The sequence below is a fragment of the Hypanus sabinus genome, chromosome 5 (assembly GCF_030144855.1).
Source record: "Hypanus sabinus isolate sHypSab1 chromosome 5, sHypSab1.hap1, whole genome shotgun sequence".
Lineage (NCBI taxonomy): Eukaryota > Metazoa > Chordata > Chondrichthyes > Myliobatiformes > Dasyatidae > Hypanus > Hypanus sabinus.
The window spans coordinates 637,572-659,735 of NC_082710.1; the positions used below are offsets into that span (position 1 = coordinate 637,572).

A 22,164-nucleotide genomic window follows, 5' to 3' on the forward strand; every position below is an offset into this window, starting at 1 on the left:
ATCTCCAGATTACTTATTGGAAACGACTCTAAAATCGATTCATCAAAAACACCCGAATCCACATAGTGTGACGCGATTTTTCTCTGTATCACAGCCTTAGATGTAGTCTGCAAAATACCTTTAAGTTGCAATCTACTAGCTATCTCAAACACCTCAGTTTTTTTTGCCTTCGCCAACAACTCCGCAGCTGGCGAAGCCAGAAACTCATCAATATTCATTGCTGCCGAATACCACAACAAGCCAAACAAAAGAACTGAGTAATCCCCGTTTCCAAAACACCGATTTAAAAGTCAGCAAGCATTCAAACTCAAAAGTTTCAATCCGGACTCAGCCCCCATATTTAATGTTACGTGTTCAGGCAACAATAAATATATGAGATCGGCAAGGGTTTCTTATAACAAACAACACGTTTATTAAACACAGAAAACAAACCCCCCCAAAAGTAAACAAACACTACCGTAACCGGAAACAGCTGCTGAGCGGCTGTTCAAACAGTTCGTAAAGTGATATTCCAAAACAGTTCTTTAAAGTGGTATTGCCAAAAGTTCGATATGCTCACAGTCCATTTAAAAGGAGAGACTTTATAGGACGATTTAGGTTCTCTTTCACGTCGCTTGCTCTGATCCCCGACGTCGAACTTCCCATGAAGAATTCACGAAACAGAACGGCTTAAAGGCACTGACCTTTCCTTCTCCACTATCTTCAATCCTTTCTAGGTAAACCTAGGGATTAACACAAAGATAGTCAACGAAATTCTTCCAAATAAGGATCAAACAAAGGTCGCCCCCGTTTCACCGTAGAAAGCAATTCTCCTCGATCTTTAACTTCCAACTTCGAATCTTCACTCTCCACTAATTTCCTCGAACTAACAGAATCATAAAGAACCTGCTGGCAATGACCTTTTAAACTTTAGCGTTAAATAAAAACTTCATCCTTCAGCTAAACTGCGTCATCACTTCAAACACGCAGTGGCATGAAGTCAACCTGGCAAATCCAGCCACGAACTGCCCCCCCTCACAGGGTGGGGTCTACCTTTTATAACCTGTAAAAAAAAACCCGTCACATGATCTCTACTGGCGGGAAAATGACGTCACTCCACCATCACAAGACCATCACCTCAAGTCCAGTACAGCTTCAACCCCAGTCACATGACAAGGGCTCCACTGTCATGTATCACGAGTACTTAACAATGGTCTGATGAGGGACAGTGAGCATGGCTTTGGGAAGGGCAGATCGTGCCTAACAAGCCTGATGGAGTTCTTTGAGTAGGTGACCAGGCATGTAGAATTGGCTTGCCTGCAGAAGGCAGAGGGTCGTGGTGGAGGAAGTATATTCAGATTGGAGGGCTGTGACTAGTGGTGTCCCACAAGGATCTGTTCTGGGACCTCTACTTTTCGTGATTTTTATTAACAACCTGGATGCGGGGGTAGAAGCGTGGGTTGGCAAGTTTGGAGATGACACAAAGGTTGGTGGTGTTGTAGATAGTGTAGAGGATTGTCGAAGATTGCAGAGAGACATTGATTGGATGCAGAAGTGGGCTGAGAAGTGGCAGATGGTATTCAACCCAGAGAAGTGTGAGGTGGTACACTTTGGAAGGACAAACTCCAAGGCAGAGTACAAAGTAAATGGCAGGATACTTGGTAGTGTGGAGGAGCAGTGGGATCTGGGGGTACATGTCCACAGATCCCTGAAAGTTGCCTCATAGGTAGATAGGGTAAGTAAGAAAGCTTATGGGGTGTTAGCTTTCATAAATCGTGGGATAGATTTTTAGAGACGTGATGTAATGATGCAGCTCTATAAAACTCTAGTTAGGCCACACTTGGAGTACTGTGTCCAGTTCTGGTCACCTCACTATAGGAAGGATGTGGAAGCATTGGAAAGGGTACAGAGGAGATTTACCAGGATGCTGCCTGGATTAGAGAGTATGGATTATGATCAGAGATTAAGGGAGCTAAGGCTTTACTCTTTGGAGAGAAGGAGAATGAGAGGAGACATGATAGAGATGTACAAGATATTAAGAGAAATAGACAAAGTGGACAGCCAGTGCTTCTTCCCCAGGGCACCACTGCTCAGTACAAGAGGACATGGCTTTAAGGTAAGGGGAGGGAAGTTCAAGGGGGATATTAGAGGAAGGTTTTTCACTCTGAGAGTGGTTGGTTTGTGGAATGCACTACCTGAGTCAGTGGTGGACGCAGATACACTAGTGAAGTTTAAGAGACTACTAGACAGGTATATGGAGGAATTTAAGGTGGGGGGTTTTATGGGAGGCAGGGTTTGAGGGTTGGCCAACATTGTGGGCTAAAGGGCCTGTAATGTGCTGTACTATTCTATGTTCTATGTTTTATATTTCCAATGGTTGGTGCGTCTAAGACCAGAGGGCACAGCCTCTGAATAGTGGGGCATCCTTTTAGAATGGAGTTGAGGAGGAATTTCTTTAGCCAGAGAATGGTGAATCTGTGGAATTATTTGCCATTGTAAGCTGTGGAGGCCAAGTCTTTGTGTATTTTTAAAGCAGAAGTTGATAGATTCTTGACTTGTCAGGGCTTGAAGGGATACAAAAAGAAGGCAGGAGACTGTGACAGAGGAAAATTAGATCAGCCATGATGAAATGACAGAACAGACTCGATGGGCCAGATGGCCTAATTCTGCTCTTCTGTCTTATGGTCTTAACGTCTTATAAAGATACTTTAAATATCTTTGACTGAGCCCTGCAATTTCTGCTCTAGCCTACCACAAGGCCTTGGGAATTTATCAACCCTAATTTAGTTAAGTTAGACCATAAGACCATAAGCCAAAGGAGCAGAAGTTGGCCATTCGGCCATCGAGTCTGCTCCACCATTTTATCATGAGCTGATCCATTCTCCCATTTAGTCCCACCCCCCCCCGCCTTCTCACTACATCCTTTGATGCCCTGGCTACTCAGGTACCTATCAATCTCTGCCTTAAATACACCCAATGACTTGGCCTCCACTGCCGCCCATGGCAACAAATTCCATAGATTCACCACCCTTTGGCTAAAAAAATTTCTACGCACCTCTGTTCTGAATGGGTGCCCTTCAATCCTCAAGTCATGCCCTCTCGTACTAGACTCCCCCACTATGGGAAACAACTTTGCCACATCCACTCGAGGGAAGGGCCTGGTGTGAAAAGTGCTAGTCTTTGGCTCGAAAGTCTTTGGTGAGGAGGCTGAGGGAAGAGACTACACCAGGCACAATTGGAGAGGGTGAAGACATGACCACTAAGCTGATTCAGTGTGTTACGTACATGATGTGGGAGGTCAGGGACACTGATGGTGCCCCCGGCTGCTACAGCTGTGGAAACTGTGTCCAGATTCAGCTTCTGAAGGAGCATGTTGCAGCACTGAAGAAAGAACTGGATGACCTCAGGTTTATCCGTGAAAACGAGAGTTTCCTGGACAGGACCTACAGTGAGGTTGTTACACCGAGGATACCAGAAGAGAGAAGGGGGGTCAACGATGAGGAAGGAAAGGATGCTTTTAAATTCAGGAGACCCCAGGGGATGTACCTCTCGTAAACAGGTTCACCCTCTTGGAACCTGTCAGGTCAGAAGATACTGCCAGTCTGAGAGGCGGACAGGTCTGTGAGTCGAAAATTGGTGCAGAAGCAGAGCCGAGGAGTCAGACATCAGAAAGAGCCGTGGTAGTAGGGGACTCCTTAGTAAGAGGTACGGAAAGGGGTTTCTGCGGCAACAGGCGAGATTTAAGGATGGTGTGTTGCCTCCCTGGTGCTAGGATCCAGGACATCACGGACAGATTGCAGGGAATCCTCAAGGGTGAAGGTGAACAGCTGGAAGTAGTAGTGCATGTCGGCACAAATGACAATGAGAAGAAGAGGAAGGACATTCTGTAGCTGGACTTCAGAGAACTCGGAAGAAGGCTGAAAAGCAGGACTTCCAGGGTGGTTATCTCTGGTTTGCTTCCAGTTCCTCGTGCTGGAGAGGGCAGGAACAGGGAGATAATGGATCTGACTGTGTGGCTGAGGAACTGGTGCAGGAAGCAAGGAATTACATTCTTGGACCACTGGGATCTGTTTTGGGGTAGGGATGAATTGTACAAAACGGACGGGTTGCACCTTAATAGGCGGGGGACCAGCATTCTGGCAGACAGGTTTGCCACTGCAACACTGATGTGTTTAAACTAAGTAGTGGGGGGGGGGGGTGAGGGGATGAACTGGAAATATAAAGATGGAGTTAAAGGGAAAGTGAAAATAAGAAAAGTTAAAAAGGACAACAGAATCAATGGAGTAGAACGCTCAAGAAGAGATCATACAGTACAGACAAGTGAAATAGGAATTGATATGAAAGGAGAGGGGAGTAACAAATTAAAAGTATTATATATGAATGCACGAAGTATAAGGAATAAAGTAGATGAGCTTGAGGCTCAGTTGGAAATTGGCAAGTACAATGTTGTGGGAATAACAGAGACATGGCTTCAAGCGGACAGGGCCTGGGAAATGAATATTCAAGGATACACATCTTATCGAAAGGACAGACTGACTGGCAGAGGGGGTGGGGTGGCTCTGTTGGTGAGGAATGATATTCAGTCCCTTGCGAGGGGGGACATAGAATCAGGGGATGTAGAGTCAGTATGGATAGAACTGAGAAATTCTAAGGGTAGAAAGACTCTAATGGGAGTTATCTACAGGCCCCCAAACAGCAGTCTGGATGTAGGGTGTAAGTTGAATGAAGAGTTAAAATTAGCATGTCGCAAAGGTAATGATACTGTTGTCATGGGGGATTTCAACATGCAGGTAGACTAGGAGAATCAGAATGGTACTGGACCCCAAGAAAGGGAATTTGTGGAGTGTCTCCAAGATGGATTCTTAGAACAGCTTGTACTGGAGCCTACCAGGGAGAAGGCAATTCTAGATTTAGTGTTGTGCAATGAACTGGATTTGTTCAGGGACCTCGAGGTAAAGGAACCATTAGGAGGTCGTGACCATAATATGATATGTTTTAACCTACAATTTGAGAAGAAGAAGGGAAAATCGGATGTGTCAGTTGAACACAGGGAGCTATGGAGCTATGAGGGAGGAGCTGGCCAAAGTTCAATGGAACAATACCCTAGCAGGGAAGACAGTGGAACAACAATGGCAGGTATTTCTGGGAATAATGCAGAAGGTACAGGATCGGTTCATTCCAAAGAGGAAGAAAGAGCCTAAGGGGAGTAAGAGGCAGCCGTGGCTGACGAGGGAAGTAAAGGGCAGTATAAAAATCGGAGAGAAGAAGTATAACATAGCAAAGATGAGTGGGAAACTGGAGGACTGGGAAGCTTTTAAAGAGCAACTGAAGATAACAAAAAAGGCAATACACCAAGAAAAATGAGGTACGAAGGTAAACAAGCCAAGAATATAAAGGAGGATAGTAAAAGCTTCTTTAGGTATGTGAATAGCAAAAAAATAGTTAAGACCAAACTTGGGCCATTGAAGACAGAAATGGGTGAATTTATTATGGGGAACAAGGAAATGACACATGAGTTGAACAGGTACTTTGGATCTGTCTTCATTAGGGAAGACACAAACAATCTCCCAGATGTAATAGTGGCCAAAGGAACTAGGGTAAAGGATGAACTGAAGGAAATTTATATTAGACAACAAATGGTGTTGGATAGACTGTTGAGTCTGAAGGCTGATAAGTCCCCAGGACCTGATGGTCTGCATCCCAGGGTACTTAAAGAGGTGGCTCTAGAAATTGTGGACGCATTGGTAATCAATTTCCAATGTTCTATGTATTCAGGAACAGTTCCTGCTGATTGGAGGGTGGCTAATGTTGTCCCACTTTTTAAGAAAGGAGAGAGAGAGAAAACAGGGAATTATAGACCAGTTAGTCTGACGTCAGTGCTGGATTCAATTATAAAAGAGGAAATTATGACTCATTTGGATAGCAGTAGAAGGATCAGTCCGAGTCAGCATGGATTTATGAAGGGAAAATCATGCTTGACTAATCTTCTGGAGTTTTCTGAGGATGAAACTATGAAAATGGACAAGGGAGAGCGAGTGGATGTAGTGTACCTGGACTTCCGGAAAGCTTTTGATAAAGTCCCACATAGGAGATTAGTGGGAAAAATTAGGGCACATGGTATTGGGGGCAGAGTACTGACAAGGATTGAAAATTAGCTGGATGACAGGAAACAAAGAGTGGTGATTAACGGGTCCCTTTCGGAATGGCAGGCTGTGACCAGTGGGGTACCGCAAGGTTCGGTGCTGGGACCGCAGCTGTTTACAATATACATTAATGATTTAGATGAAGGGATTAAAAGTAACATCATCAAATTTGCTGATGACACAAAGCTGGGTGGCAGTGTGAAATGTCAGGAGGATGTTATGAGAATGCAGGGTGACTTGGACAGGTTGGGTGAGTGGGCAAATGTATGGCAGATGCAGTTTAATGTGGATAAATGTGAGGTTATCCACTTTGGTGGCAATAACAGGAAGGCAGATTACTATCTAAATGGAGTTGTGTTAGGAAAGGGGGGGAGTACAACGAGATCTAGGTGTTCTTGTACATTTGTCAATGAAAGCAAGCATGCAGGTACAGCAGGCAATGAAGAAAGCTAATGGCATGCTGGCCTTTATAACAAGAGGAATTGAGTATAGGAGTAAATAGGTCCTTCTGCAGCTGTACAGGGCCCTGGTGAGTCCCCACCTGGAGTACTGTGTGCAGTTTTGGTCTCCAAATTTGAGGAGGGACATTCTTGCTATTGAGGGAGTGCAGCGTAGGTTCACAAGGTTAATTCCCGGAATGGTGGGACTGTCATATGTTGAAAGATTGGAGCGACTGGGCTTGAATACACTGGAATTTAGAAGGATGAGAGGGATCTGATTGAAACATATAAGATTATTAAGGGATTGGACATGCTGGAGTCAGGAAGCATGTTCCCGCTGATGGGTGAGTCCAGAACTGGAGGCCCCAGTTTAAGAATAAGGGGTAGGCCATTTAGAACAGAGATGTGGAAAAACTTTTTCACCTAGAGCATGGTGGATATGTGGAATACTCTGCCCCAGAAGGCAGTGGAGGCCAAGTCTCTGGATGCATTTAAGAGAGAGTTAGATAGAGCTCTTATAGATAGCGGGGTCAAGGGATATGGGGAGAGGGCAGGAATGGGGTACTGATTGTGTATGATCAGCCATGATCACAGTGAATGGTGGTGCTGGCTAGAAGGGCTGAATGGTCTACTCCTGCACCTACTGTCTATTGTCTATTGTCACTCTGTCCATGCTTTTTAACATTCGAAATGTTTCTATGAGGTCCCCCCTCATTTTTCTAAACTCCAAGGAGTACCATCCACGAGCGGTCAAATATTCCTCATATATTAACCCGTTTATTCCCAGAATCATTCTAGTGAATCTTCTCTGAACCCTCTCCAATGTCAGCACATCCTTTCTTAAATAAGGAGCCCAAAACTGCACACAATACTCCAAGTGAGGTCTTACCAGTGCCTTATAGAGCCTCAACATCACATCCCTGCTCTTATATTCTATTCCTTCAAAAAAGAATGCCAACATTGCATTTGCCTTCTTCAGCACTGACTTAACCTGGAGGTTAACCTTAAGAGTATCCTGCATGAGGACTCCCAAGTTCCAAAGTCTCTCTGCAGACTCTCTGTTTCTTCAGCACTACCGGCCCCTCCACCTATCTTTGTATCATCAGAAAACATCGACAAAGCCATCTATTCCATTTATTTGCCATTCTATTTGCCTCAAGACAGCAAACATCTCCTCTTCTGTTAACCAGATATGGTCCATGACCTCGCTACTCTTTTGCCTTGAAGCACAGGAGACTGAGAGGTGATCTTACATAGGTATATAAAATCATGAGGGGCATAGGTAGTGTGAATGCACTCAGCCTTTTCACAAGCTGAGCTATCATGACTTTTGGCCATAAATTTAAGGTGAAAGGATAGAGATTTAAGAACTTAAGGGGCAAATTTTGTTACACAAAGTGTGGTAGCTACATATGTGGAACAAGCTGCGAGAGGAAGTGTTTGGGCAGTTACAATGGCAACTTTAAAAAGACAGTCAAACAGGTGCATGGATTAGAAAGATTATGGAGCCAATGTGGGAATGCATGGAGCAGTTGGGCCAAGGGACCTACTTCTTCACTCTATTACTCTATGGCTATGACTCTATAAGTAGCTTTCACAAGAAAAACATAAATTGTACACAATTTTCACAAGAAGAAAAAGAAACAATTTGAAAATAAATCCATTTTAACATAGTGATAAATGTGTTGGCGAACTGCAGTGGTGATTAGGGCTTTGCCATCAGTTCAAGAATCAAAAGTTTGAAGAGAAGTAGCTGTTCTTGAAACTGATGGTGTAGGAAGTCAGGCTTCTGTACCTCTTGCCCAATGGTAGCTACAAGAAAGTGATATGATCCAGATTGTGAGGAGATTTAATGATGGATTTTGCCTTCTTGAGGCAGCATCTTCTGTAGATACCACCAACAGAAGGCAGGGAAGAGAGTGTGGTGTATTGGACAGAGACGCTACTCTATCTAGCTTCTTACATTCTTGCACATTTGAATTGCCATACCAGACAATGATGCAACCAGTTAGAATACTTCCCACAGTACATCTGGAGAAATTTGTTAGTATTTGGTGACAAGACATAACTCCTTAACCTTCTAAAATGTAATTGAAGGAGTTTTGTTTATTTCAAATTTTGGAAAGGCTGTGCCAAACTGCCTCAAAAGAATTTATTTAGAACAACAAAAATTGAAGAAACCACATCCCTCCCTTTGCTGAGTTCCATAGAGACTGACCCATCACCATCTGGTACTCAATACCACAGTTCAGTGCACTAATGATTCTGGGAGCTGTGCTGAACAGCAGTATAGCTGCTTCTGGGCACCAGCTTCCCATAACTTCTATATTTCCAAGGGTGAGTATAAAACCTAGAGTTATGTATCATATGATTATTTAAATCTCAGCAGGTTTTCCCACAAACTCCTAGACTCCAATTAGAATAAACCTATCCAATCTCTCCTTATAACAGCTCTCCATTCCTGACAACATCCTAGTGAATCTCTTCTGTACTCTCTCTGATGCTAACACACCCTGGTAATCAGAAATACACACAATACTCTCAAGTTGCAGGGACTGGAGAAACTGAGTTACAGAGAAAGGTTGAATAGGTTAGGACTTTATTCCCTGGAGCATAGAAGAATGAGGGGAGATTTGATAGAGGTATGTAAGATTATGATGGGTATAAATAGAGTTAATGCAAACAGGCTTTTTCCACTGAGGCTAGGGGAGAGAAAAACCAGAGGACATGGGTTAAGGGTGAAGGGAGAAAAGTTTAAAGGGAACTTAGGGGGGGCTCCTTCTCACAGAGAGTGGTGGGAGTGTGGAATGAGCTGCCAGTGAATGGGCTCACTTTTAACTTTTAAGAAAAACTTGGACAGGTACATGAATGAGAGGTGTATGGAGGGATATGATCCAGGTGCAGGTCTGTGGGACTAGGCAGAAAAATGGTTAGGCATAGCCAAGAGGCCTGTTTCTGTGCTGTAATGTTCTATGGTTCTAAGTCTGTTTGTACAGTTGCAAAATGTTGTTTCAACCTATGAAGGAATGCATACCAAAAGCCTTTATACTGCCCTAGCCACCAGTGTTGATATTTTCAGTGAGCTATGGGCTTGCACCCCAAGGTCTCACTGTACATCAGCACTCCCTGACATTTACCTAAGTTGTCCTACCAGAATTTGACATCAGAATTGACAGTACCTCACAGTTATTTCAGATTAAGTTCTATCTTCTACCACTCTGTCCAACTTTCATCCAATCTATGTTCCAATATGTCCTGAGATAACCTTCTTTGCCATTTACAACACCAATTCTTAGAGACAGGATTCTTAGAGATAGGATCTATTGGCATTTAGAGAATCATGGTCTGATCAGGGATAGTCAGCATGGTTTTGTGAAGGGCAGATCATGCCTAACAAGCCTGATAGAGTTCTTTGAGGAGGTGACCAGGCATATAGATGAGGGTAGTGCAGTGGATGTGATCTACATGGATTTTAGTAAGGCATTTGACAAGGTTCCACACGGTAGGCTTATTCAGAAAGTCAGAAGGCATGGGATCCAGGGAAGTTTGGCCAGGTGGATTCAGATTTGGCTTGCCTGCAGAAGGCAGAGGGTTGTGGTGGAGAAATTACATTCAGATTGGAGGGTTGGAACTAGTGGTGTCCCACAAGGATCTGTTCTGGGACCTCTACTTTTCGTGATTTTTATTAACAACCTGGATGCGGGGGTAGAAGGGTGGGTTGGCAAGTTTGCAGACGACACAAAGATTGGTGGTGTTGTAGATAGTGTAGAGGATTGTCAAAGATTTCAGAGAGACATTGATTGGATGCAGAAGTGGGCTGAAAAGTGGCAGATGGAGTTCAACCCGGAGAAGTGTGAGGTGGTACACTTTGGAAGGACAAACTCCAAGGCAGAGTACAAAGTAAATGGCATGATACTTGGTAGTGTGGAGGAGCAGAGGGATCTAGGGGTACATGTCCACAGATCCCTGAAAGTTGCCTCACAGTTAGATAGGGTAGTTAAGAAAGCTTATGGGTTGTTAGCTTTCATAAGTCGTGGGATAGAGTTTAAGAGACATGATGTAATGTTGCAGCTCTATAAAACTCTAGTTAGGCCACACTTAGAGTACTGTGTCCAGTTCTGGTCACTTCACTATAGGAAGGATGTGGAAACATTGGAAAGGGTAGAGAGGAGATTTACCAGGGTGCTACCTGGTTTAGAGAGTATGGATTATGATCAGAGATTAAAGGAGCTAGGGCTTTACTCTTTGGAGAGAAGGAGGATGAGAGGAGACATGATAGAGGTGTACAAGATATTAAGAGAAATAGACAGAGTGGACAGCCAGAGCCTCTTCCCCAGGGCACCACTGCTCAGTACAAGAGGACATGGCTTTAAGGTAAGGGGAGGGAAGTTCAAGGGGGATATTAGAGGAAGGTTTTTCACTCAGAGAGTGGTTGGTGTGTGGAATGCACTGTCTGCGTCAGTGGTGGAGGCAGATACACTAGTGAAGTTTAAGAGACTACTAGACAAGTATATGAAGGAATTTAAGGTGGGGGGGTTATATGTGAGGCAGGGTTTGAGGGTCAGCACAACATTGTGGGCTGAAGAGCCTGTAATGTGTTGTACTATTCTATGTTCTACAATTCTTGCATCAGCAAATTTATTGATCAGCCCACCTTATTACAGTTTCATAAACACAAAGTACACTGCAGATGCTGGGGTCAAAGCAACACATACAACATGCTGGAGGAACTCAGCAGGCCGGGCAGCATCCGTGGAAACAAGCAGTTAATGTTTCGGGCCGTGACCCTTCATCAGGATTGAAGAGGGAGGCAGCAGGGGCCCTATAAAGAAGGTGGGGGGAGGGTGGGAAGGAGAAGACTGGTAGGTGTCAGGTGAAAAACCAGTAAGAGGAAAGATTAAGGGGTGGGGAGGGGAAGCAGGGAGAGGATAGGCAGGAAAGGTGAAGAAGGAATGTAAGGAGTAATTCCTTCCCCCTCCCCCCATCCCAATTTCACTCTGCCTCCTCCTCCTGCCTATCACCTCTCCCATGATTCCGCCTTCTTCTACTACCCATAGTGCTTTTCCCTTACATTCCTTCTTCACCTTTCCTGCCTATCCCCTCCCCAACCCCTTGATCTTTCCTCTGATTGGTTTTTCACCTGGCACATTCCACCCTCCCCCACCACCTTTTTATAGGGCCCCTGCCCCCTCCCTCTTCAGTCCTGACGAAGGGTCTCGGCCTGAAACGTTGACTGCTCATTTCCACAGATGCTGCCCGACCTGCTGAGCTCCTCCAGCGTGTTGTACGTGTTGCTTATTACAGTTTCATCTAAGACATTCACATGTATTAACAGAGTGAAGGTTCCAGCATCAGTTCCTGCATTAGCTAACACCGTTTGGCAATGTTGCCTTTCCAAATATTATACAGTAGTAGATGTTATCTATGTGCCTTCCAAGCATTGTATGAGGAGGTGAATCATGTAAAGAAGGGCATAAAGAGAACACTTCCATTGAGAACTCTATACAGCTCTATGAAAAAGGGTCTCGGCCCAGAATGTTGATTGTGTGCTCTTTTCCATAGATGCTGCCTGACTTGCTGAGTTCCTCCAGCATTTTGAGTGTGCTGCTGTACAACATTTGACAATTTCCATGTCCAGTCGATGAGATTATGTGTTGAGTCATTCAGGTTCTGTTGGATGTGGTCTTTCATTGATTCAATTGTGTTTCTTGTATTTACTGTGATCCCTCAGAAGAAAAAGAATCTCAGGGTTGTAAATGGTAACGCACAAGTACTTTGATAATAAAGTTATTTTGAACTTTGAGATAGTACCTGAAAATTGACCATGTGTGCAATCGACTTTTTGCCCCTTAGAAGTTCTTTGTACAGTAACTGATGTAGCATAACAAGGAATCAAGATGGGGTCTAAGCAATATCTAATGTCATGGTGATGTTATCATTAACCATGTAAGTCTGTAGATTTCCAAATTGTCAGTAATAATGACCTTTTGCATCTTTATTTATTTCAGAAATTAGTAAGGCAGAAGCAGATGCCCTTTTTATTAAAGGTGAGTTGGTGACTTTGAATCTTTTAATGGTGATTTCTGTACCTGAGGACTGTGTATTAGTGGGTGGGTGTGTGCATGAGTGGAAGGAAGGAAAAAAGCTTGTTGTTTTGTTACTGTTTTTCTGTTTGTTTTGTTCTGCTGAACATTATGAGTGCGTTATGTTGACACTGTTGTTACTGTGCATGTTAAATAAATGAATCTGAATCTGAGTATTTGCTTGTTTCTTTATTCACTTTGCTTTTTAACTGAACCTTCTGTCACTCAATTCACAAGAAAAACTGTTAATAGACAATAGACAGTAGGTGCAGGAGTAGGCCATTCAGCCCTTCTAGCCAGCACCGCCATTCACTGTGATCATGGCTGATCATACACAATCAGTACCCCGTTCCTGCCCTCTCTCCATATCCCTTGACCCCGCTATCTATAAGAGCTCTATCTAACTCTCTCTTGAATGCATCCAGAGACTTGGCCTCCACTGCCTTCTGGGGCAGAGCATTCCACATATCCACCACTCCCTGGGCGAAAAAGTTTTTTCGCATCTCTGTTCTAAATGGCCTACCCCTTATTCTTAAACTGTGGTCTCTATTTCTGGACTCACCCATCAGCGGGAACATGCTTCCTGCCTCCAGTGTGTCCAATCCCTTAATAATCTTATATGTTTCAATCAGATCCCTCTCATCCTTCTAAATTCCAGTGTATACTATCCCAGTAGCTCCAATCTTTCAACATATGACAGTCCCACCATTCCGGGAATTAACCTTGTGAACCTACGCTGCACTCCCTCAATAGCAAGAATGTCCCTCCTCAAATTTGGAGACCAAAACTGCACACAGTACTCCAGGTGGGGACTCACCAGGGCCCTGTACAGCTGCAGAAGGACCTATTTACTCCTATACTCAATTCCTCTTGTTATAAAGGCCAGCATGCCATTAGCTTTCTTCATTGCCTGCTGTACCTGCATGCTTGCTTTCATTGACAAATGTACAAGAACACCTAGATCTCGTTGTACTCCCCCCCTTTCCTAACACAACTCCATTTAGATAGTAATCTGCCTTCCTGTTATTGCCACCAAAGTGGATAACCTCACATTTATCCACATTAAACTGCATCTGCCATACATTTGCCCACTCACCCAACCTGTCCAAGTCACCCTGCATTCTCATAACATCCTCCTGACATTTCACACTGCCACCCAGCTTTGTGTCATCAGCAAATTTGATGATGTTACTTTTAATCCCTTCATCTAAATCATTAATGTATATTGTAAACAGCTGCGGTCCCAGCACCGAACCTTGCGGTACCCCACTGGTCACAGCCTGCCATTCCGAAAGGGACCCGTTAATCACCACTCTTTGTTTCCTGTCATCCAGCTAATTTTCAATCCTTGTCAGTACTCTGCCCCCAATACCATGTGCCCTAATTTTTCCCACTAATCTCCTATGTGGGACTTTATCAAAAGCTTTCCGGAAGTCCAGGTACACTACATCCACTCGCTCTCCCTTGTCCATTTTCATAGTTTCATCCTCAGAAAACTCCAGAAGATTAGTCAAGCATGATTTTCCCTTCATAAATCCATGCTGACTCGGACTGATCCTTCTACTGCTATCCAAATGAGTCATAATTTCCTCTTTTATAATTGAATCCAGCACTGACGTCAGACTAACTGGTCTATAATTCCCTGTTTTCTCTCTCTCTCCTTTCTTAAAAAGTGGGACAACATTAGCCACCCTCCAATCAGCAGGAACTGTTCCTGAATACATAGAACATTGGAAATTGATTACCAATGCGTCCACAATTTCTAGAGCCACCTCTTTAAGTACCCTGGGATGCAGACCATCAGGTCCTGGGGACTTATCAGCCTTCAGACTCAACAGTCTATCCAACACCATTTGTTGTCTAATATAAATTTCCTTCAGTTCATCCTTTACCCTAGTTCCTTTGGCCACTATTACATCTGGGAGATTGTTTGTGTCTTCCCTAATGAAGACAGATCCAAAGTACCTGTTCAACTCATGTGTCATTTCCTTGTTCCCCATAATAAATTCACCCATTTCTGTCTTCAATGGCCCAAGTTTGGTCTTAACTATTTTTTTGCTATTCACATACCTAAAGAAGCTTTTACTATCCTCCTTTATATTCTTGGCTTGTTTACCTTCGTACCTCATTTTTCTTGGTGTATTGCCTTTTTTGTTATCTTCAGTTGCTCTTTAAAAGCTTCCCAGTCCTCCAGTTTCCCACTCATCTTTGCTATGTTATACTTCTTCTCTCCGATTTTTATACTGCCCTTTACTTCCCTCGTCAGCCACGGCTGCCTCTTACTCCCCTTAGGCTCTTTCTTCCTCTTTGGAATGAACCGATCCTGTACCTTCTGCATTATTCCCAGAAATACCTGCCATTGTTGTTCCACTGTCTTCCCTGCTAGGGTATTGTTCCATTGAACTTTGGCCAGCTCCTCCCTCATAGCTCCATAGCTCCCTGTGTTCAACTGACACATCCGATTTTCCCTTCTTCTTCTCAAATTGTAGGTTAAAACATATCATATTATGGTCACGACCTCCTAATGGTTCCTTTACCTCGAGGTCCCTGAACAAATCCAGTTCATTGCACAACACTAAATCTAGAATTGCCTTCTCCCTGGTAGGCTCCAGTACAAGCTGTTCTAAGAATCCATCTTGGAGACACTCCACAAATTCCCTTTCTTGGGGTCCAGTACCATTCTGATTCTCCTAGTCTACCTGCATGTTGAAATCCCCCATGACAACAGTATCATTACCTTTGCGACATGCTAATTTTAACTCTTCATTCAACTTACACCCTACATCCAGACTGCTGTTTGGGGGCCTGTAGATAACTCCCATTAGGGTCTTTCTACCCTTAGAATTTCTCAGTTCTATCCATACTGACTCTACATCCCCTGATTCTATGTCCCCCCTCGCAAGGGACTGAATATCATTCCTCACCAACAGAGCCACCCCACCCCCTCTGCCAGTCAGTCTGTCCTTTCGATAAGATGTGTATCCTTGAATATTCATTTCCCAGGCCCTGTCCGCTTGAAGCCATGTCTCTGTTATTCCCACAACATTGTACTTGCCAATTTCCAACTGAGCCTCAAGCTCATCTACTTTATTCCTTATACTTCGTGCATTCATATATAATACTTTTAATTTGTTACTCCCCTCTCCTTTCATATCAATTCCTATTTCACTTGTCTGTACTGTATGATCTCTTCTTGAGCTTTCTACTCCATTGATTCTGTTGTCCTTTTTAACTTTTCTTATTTTCACTTTCCCTTTAACTCCATCCTTATATTTCCCGTTCTTCCCCTCCCCCCACTACTTAGTTTAAACACATCTGTGTTGCAGTGGCAAACCTGTCTGCCAGAATGCTGGTCCCCCACCTATTAAGGTGCAATACGTCCCTTTTGTACAATTTATCCCTACCCCAAAACAGATCCCAATGGTCCAAGAATGTAAATCCTTGCTTCCTGCACCAGTTCCTTAGCCACACATTCAGATCCATTATCTCCCTGTTCCTGCCCTCTCCAGCACGAGGAACTGGAAGCAAACCAGAGATAACCACCCTGGAAGTCCTGCTTTTCAGCCTTCTTCCGAGTTCTCTGAAGTCCGGCTGCAGAATGTCCTTCCTCTTCTTCCCAATGTCATTTGTGCTGACATGTACTATCACATCCAGCTGTTCACCTTCACCCTTGAGGATTCCCTGCAATTGGTCCGTGATGTCCTGGATCCAGCACCAGGGAGGCAACACACCATCCTTAAATCTCGCCTGTTGCCGCAGAAACCCCTTTCCGTACCTCTTACTATGGAGTCCCCTACTACCACGGCTCTTCCTGATATCTGACTCCTCGGCTCTGCTTCTGCACCAATTTTAGGCTTGCAGACCTGTCCGCCTCTCAGACTGGCAGTATCTACAGAATCAGACTGTATTGGGGTATAAATTCCATGTTAAACTGCTGTAAGTCTTTTCATATAGAACTTCTGAAAGACAATTCAAAGGTGTAGATTCTGTTGTTAATAAAAACTTACTAATTCAATATAGTTATGTTGTAAACTAATACAAATGGAAACTACACTGAATGTAACACATAACAAATAACACAAAACAAAACAGGCCCACAATGTTGTGCCAAACCAATTCAGTTAGTAATCAAATGGCTGACTAAACTTATCCCTTCTGTCTACACAACCCTACCCTTCCATCCCTGCATATTCATTAACCTAAGAGCCTAAGAACTTGCCTTGAACATTTCCTTTGAACTTTCCTGCTGAAGCAAACTCATTTTCCTACGTTAGATCCTGGGAGTCAACACCTCCTCTGCAATTGGATCTTTCACTTCGTGACCAACAGACTGTAATCAGTAAGGATAGGCAACGATACCTCTGTCACAATTATTATAAACATTGGTGTCCTCATTCTCCCTGCTCTACTCTCTGTACACTCCTGACTGTGTGGCCAAATTCTACTCTGACTCCATCTACAAGTTTGCAGATGTAACTGTCGTAGCAGGTCATATCTCAAATAATGATGAGTCAGAGTACAGGAAGAAGATGGAGAACTTAGTGGCATGGTGTCCATAAGACCATAAGATATAGCACCAGAAGTAGGCCATTCTGCCCATCACATCTCCTCTGCCATTCAATCATGGGCTGATTCAATTCTTCCAGTCATTCCCACTCCCCTGCCTTCTCCCCATACCCTTTGATGTCCTGGATAACCAAGAACCTATCTATCTCTGCCTTAAATGCACCCAGTAACTTGGCCTTCACAGCTGCTCGTGGCAACAAATTCCACAGATTTACCACCCTCTAACTAAAGTACTTTCTCCGCATCTTTGTTCTAAATGGACATCCTTCAATCCTGAAGTCGTGCCCTCCTGTCCAAGACTCCTCTACCATGGGAAATAACTTTTGTCTCATGACAACAACCTTTCCTTCAATGACAGGAATCAAAATAGCTGCTTATTGACTTCAGGAAGGGGGGCAGTTGTATATGCTCCCGTCTACGTCAATGGTGCTGAGATTAAGAGCTTCAAATTTCTAGTGGTGAATATCATCAATAGCCCATCCTAGTCCAGTCATGTATAGATGATTGGGAAAGTTTTAAGGAACAGCAGATCTTAACTAAAAAAGCAATACGGAGAGAAAAAATCAGGTATGAGCTCAGTCCAGCCAGGAATATAAAAGGGGATAGCAAAAGCTTTTTTAGCTATGTGAAGAGAAAGAAGATAGTTAAGAACAATGTTGGCCCCTTGAAGAATGAATTGGGAGAAATTGTTATGGGAAACAGGGAAATGGCAACAGAATTTAATGCATACTTTAGATCTGTCTTCACCAGGGAGGACACAAGCAATCTCCCAGATGTATGGATGGGCCAGGGTCATAAGATATCAGAGGATTTGAGACAGATTGACATTAGGAAAGAAACTGTGATGAGTAGACTGGTAGGACTGAAGGCTAATAAATCCCCGGGTCCAGATGGTCTGCATCCGAGGGTTCTAAAAGAGGTGGCTCAGGAAATTGCGGATGCATTGGTAATCATTTTCCAATGTTCCTTAGATTCAGGATCAGTTCCTGAAGATTGGAGAGTGGCTAATGTTGTCCCACTTTCCAAGAAGGGAGGGAAGGAGAAAACGGAGAACTATCGCCCTGTTAGCCTAACGTCAGTCGTGGGGAAGATGCTTGAGTCCATTATTAAGGACGAAATAGTGGCACATCTAGATGACAGAAATAGGATTAGGCTGAGCCAGCAAGGATTTACCAAGGGCAAATCATGCTTGACTAATCTGTTGGAGTTTTTTGAGGGTGTAACAAGGATGTTAGACGAGGGTAAGCCAGTAGATGTTGTGTACCTAGATTTTCAGAAGGCATTCGATAAGGTGCCACATAGGAGATTGGTGAGTAAAATCAGAGCATTTGGGGCAGGGTTTCAACATGGATAGAAAACTGGTTGGCAGATAGAAAGCAAAGGGTAGCAGTGAATGGGTGTTTCTCAGACTGGCTGGAGGTGACTAGTGGGGTACCACAGGGCTCTGTATTGGGACCACAGCTCTTTACGATTTATGTCAATGATTTAGATGAAGGCATTGAAAACTATATCAGCAAGTTTGCTGACGATACTAAACTGGGTGGCAGTGTGACATGCGAAGAGGACGTTAGGAGAATACAGGGAGACTTGGATAGGCTGAGTGAGTGAGCAGATACTTGGCAGATGTCATTCAATGTGAATAAATGTGAAGTTATCCACTTTGGAAGCTGGAACAAGAGGGCAGAGTATTGTCTGAACGGTGTCGAGTTAGGTAAGGGAGAAATGCAAAGAGACCTAGGAGTCCTAGTTCACCAGTCAATGAAGGTGAATGAGCAAGTGCAACAGGCAGTGAAGAGGGCAAATGGAATGTTGGCCTTTGTTATAAGGGGAATTGAATACAAGAGCAAGGATGTTCTTTTGCATTTGTACAGGGCCCTGGTGAGACCACACCTGGAATATTGTTTACAGTTTTGGTCTCCAGGTTTAAGGAAGGACATTCTGGCAATTGAGGAAGTGCAGCGTAGATTCACTAGGTTGATTCCTGGGATGGCAGGGCTGTCTTACGCAGAGAGATTGGAGAGATTGGGCTTGTACACGCTGGAATTGAGGAGATTGAGAGGGGATCTGATTGAAACGTTTAAGATAATTAAAGGATTTGATAGGATTGAGGCAGGAAATATGTTCCAGATGTTGGATTTTATAGGATTGAGGCAGGAAATATGTTCCAGATGTTGGGAGAGTCCAGTACCAGAGGGCATGGATTGAGAATAAGAGGTCAGTTATTTAAAACAGAGTTGAGGAAGAGCTTCTTCTCCCAGAGAGTTGTGGAGGTGTGGAATGCACTGCCTCGGAAGATGGTGGAGGCCAATTCTCTGGATGCTTTCAAGAAGGAGCTGGATAGATATCTGATGGATAGGGGAATCAAGGGATATGGGGACAAGGCAGGGACTGGGTATTGATAGTGAATGATCAGCCATGATCTCAGAATGGCGGTGCAGACTCGAGGGGCCGAATGGTCTACTTCTGCACCTATTGTCTATTGTCTATCACAGCAAAGGCAGCTCAACGACACCTCTCCTTCCTCAGGGGGTTAAACAAATTTGTCATTTATCATGCCCCCGTCAATCTTTACCAAAGACCACTTCCCACTGCAGACATTCTCTCTTCACTCCTCTCCCATTGGGCAGAAGATACAAAAATAGGTACCATCAGGCTCAAGAACTGCTTTTACCCCACTGTCTTCTCTTCCCTCCTCACTCTTGAACAGCTCAGTTGCTCATCTTTTCTGCAGCCCTCACTCTCACGCATGTCAATTCATTAACAAATTAACAGCATAATGCACAATATATATTTTTTATTTATTCATTTACAGGATGTAGGTGTCAGCAACTAAGCCAGTATTTATTGCCCATCCCTAGTTGCCCTTGAGAAGGTGTTGATGAGCTGCCTTCTTGAACAGCTGCAGTCCCTGAGGTGTAGATATACCCACAGTGCTGTTAGGGAGGGAATTCCATGATTTTGACCCAGCAACAAAGAAGGAACAGTGATATGTTTCCAAGTCAGGATGGCGAGTGACTTGGAGGGGGATTTCCTAGTGGAGGTATTCCCAGGTATCTGCTGTTCTCATCCTTCTAGATGGTAGTGATTGTGGGTCTAGAGGTGCTGCCTTAGGAACTTCCATGTATTGTTGCAGTGCATCTTGTAGATAGTACCCACTGCTGCAACTGTTCGTTGATGGTAGAGGGATTGGATGCTTGTGGAGGGGGTAACAATTAAGTGGGCTGCCTTGTTCTGGATGGTGTCAAGCTTCTTGAGTGTTAATGGAACTGCTAGTGTGGAGGGCTGTCAGAGGTTACAGTGGGACATTGATAGGATACAAAGATTGGAGGTGTTGTGGACGGTGATGAAGGTTTTCAAAGCCTGCAGAGGGATTTGGACCAGTTGGAGGAATGGGCTGAAAAATGGCAGATGGAGTTTAAAGCGGACAAGTGTGAGGTATTGCCCTTCGGAAGGTCAAACCAAGGTAAAACATACAAGATAAATGGTAGGACACTGAGGAGTGCAGTAGAACAGTGGGATCTGGGAGTACAGATACATAATTCCCTAAAAGTGGCATCACAAGTAGATAGGGTTGTAAAGAGAGCTTTTGCTACATTGGCCTTTATAAATCAAAGTATTGAATATAAGAGTTAGAATGTAATGGTGAGGTTGTATAAGACATTGGTGAGACCAAATTTAGAGTATTGCGTGCAATTTTGGTCACCTAATTACAGGAAGGATAATAATAAGGTTGAAAGAGTGCAGAGAAGGTTTACAAGGATGTTGCCGGGATTTGAGAAACTGAGATACAGAGAAAGGTTGAATAGGTTAGGACTTTATTCACAGGAGCATAGGAGAATGAGGGATGATTTGATAGAAGTGTATAAAATTATGATGGGTACAGATTGTGTGAATGCAAGCAGGCTTTTTCCACTGAGGCTCATGGAGAAAAAAAAACAGAGGACATGTGTTAAGGGTGAAGGGGGAAAAGTTTAAAGGGAACATTAGGGGGTGCTTCTTCACGCAGAGAGTGGTGGGAGTGTGGAATCAGCTGCTAGATGAAGTGGTGAATGCGGGCTCACTTTTGACATCTAAGAAAAACTTGGACAGGTATATGGATGAGAGGGGTTTAGAGGGATAGGGCCCAGGTGCAGGTCAGTGGGACTAGGCAGATAAATGGTTTGGCACAGCCAAGAAGGGCCAAAAGGCCTGTTTCTGTGCTGTAATATTCTATGGTTCTCTGGTTCTATGGTTCTAAGACTGGGCTGAGAAGTGGCAAATGGAGTTCAACCCAGATAAGTGTGAGGTGGTTCATTTTGGTAGATCAAATATGATGACAGAATATAGTATTAATGGTAAGACTCTTGGCAGTGGAGGATCAGAGGGATTTTGGGGTCCGAGTCCATAGGACACTCAAAGCTGCTGCACAGGTTGCAGTGGTTAAGAAAGCATATGGTGCATTGGACTTCATCAACCATGGGATTGAGTTTAGGAGCCGAGAGGTAATGTGGCAGCTATATAGGACCCTGGTCAAACCCACTTGGAGTACTATGCTCAGTTCCAGTTGCTTCGCTATAGAAAGGATGTGGAAATCATAGAAAGGGTGCAGAGGAGATTTACAAGGATGTTGCCTGGATTGGGAAGCATACCTTATGAGAATAGGTTGAGTGAACCCGGCCTTTTTTCCTTGGGGTGACGGAGGATGAGGGGTGACCTGATAGAGGTGTATTAGATGATTAGAGGCATAGATCGTGTGGATAGTCAGAGACTTTTTCCCAGAGCTAGTATGGCTAGCACAAGAGGGCACAGTTTTAAAGTGCTTGGTAGTAGGTACAAGAAGAGATGTCAGGGGTAGGTTTTTTATGCAGAGAGAGGTGAGTGCGTGGAATGGGCTGCTGGTGACAGTGGTGGAGCCGGAAATAATAGGTTCTTTTAAGAGGCTCCTGGACAGGGACATGGAGCTTATAAAAATAG

At 43.9% G+C, this 22,164-nt stretch overlaps 1 protein-coding gene across 9 annotated transcripts in view; it reads left to right on the forward strand.

The window, feature by feature from the left end:
* The window catches only part of LOC132393875 (transmembrane protease serine 11C-like), a 141,529-nt gene that overhangs the window by 50,644 nt on the left and 68,721 nt on the right, over nucleotides 1-22,164 (forward strand). For all 9 annotated transcript variants that reach the window (XM_059969275.1, XM_059969274.1, XM_059969278.1 and 6 more), the window contains one exon: nucleotides 12,571-12,609. In XM_059969275.1, the coding sequence (XP_059825258.1) occupies nucleotides 12,571-12,609 (39 nt within the window). The remainder of the gene's footprint in view (nucleotides 1-12,570; nucleotides 12,610-22,164) is intronic.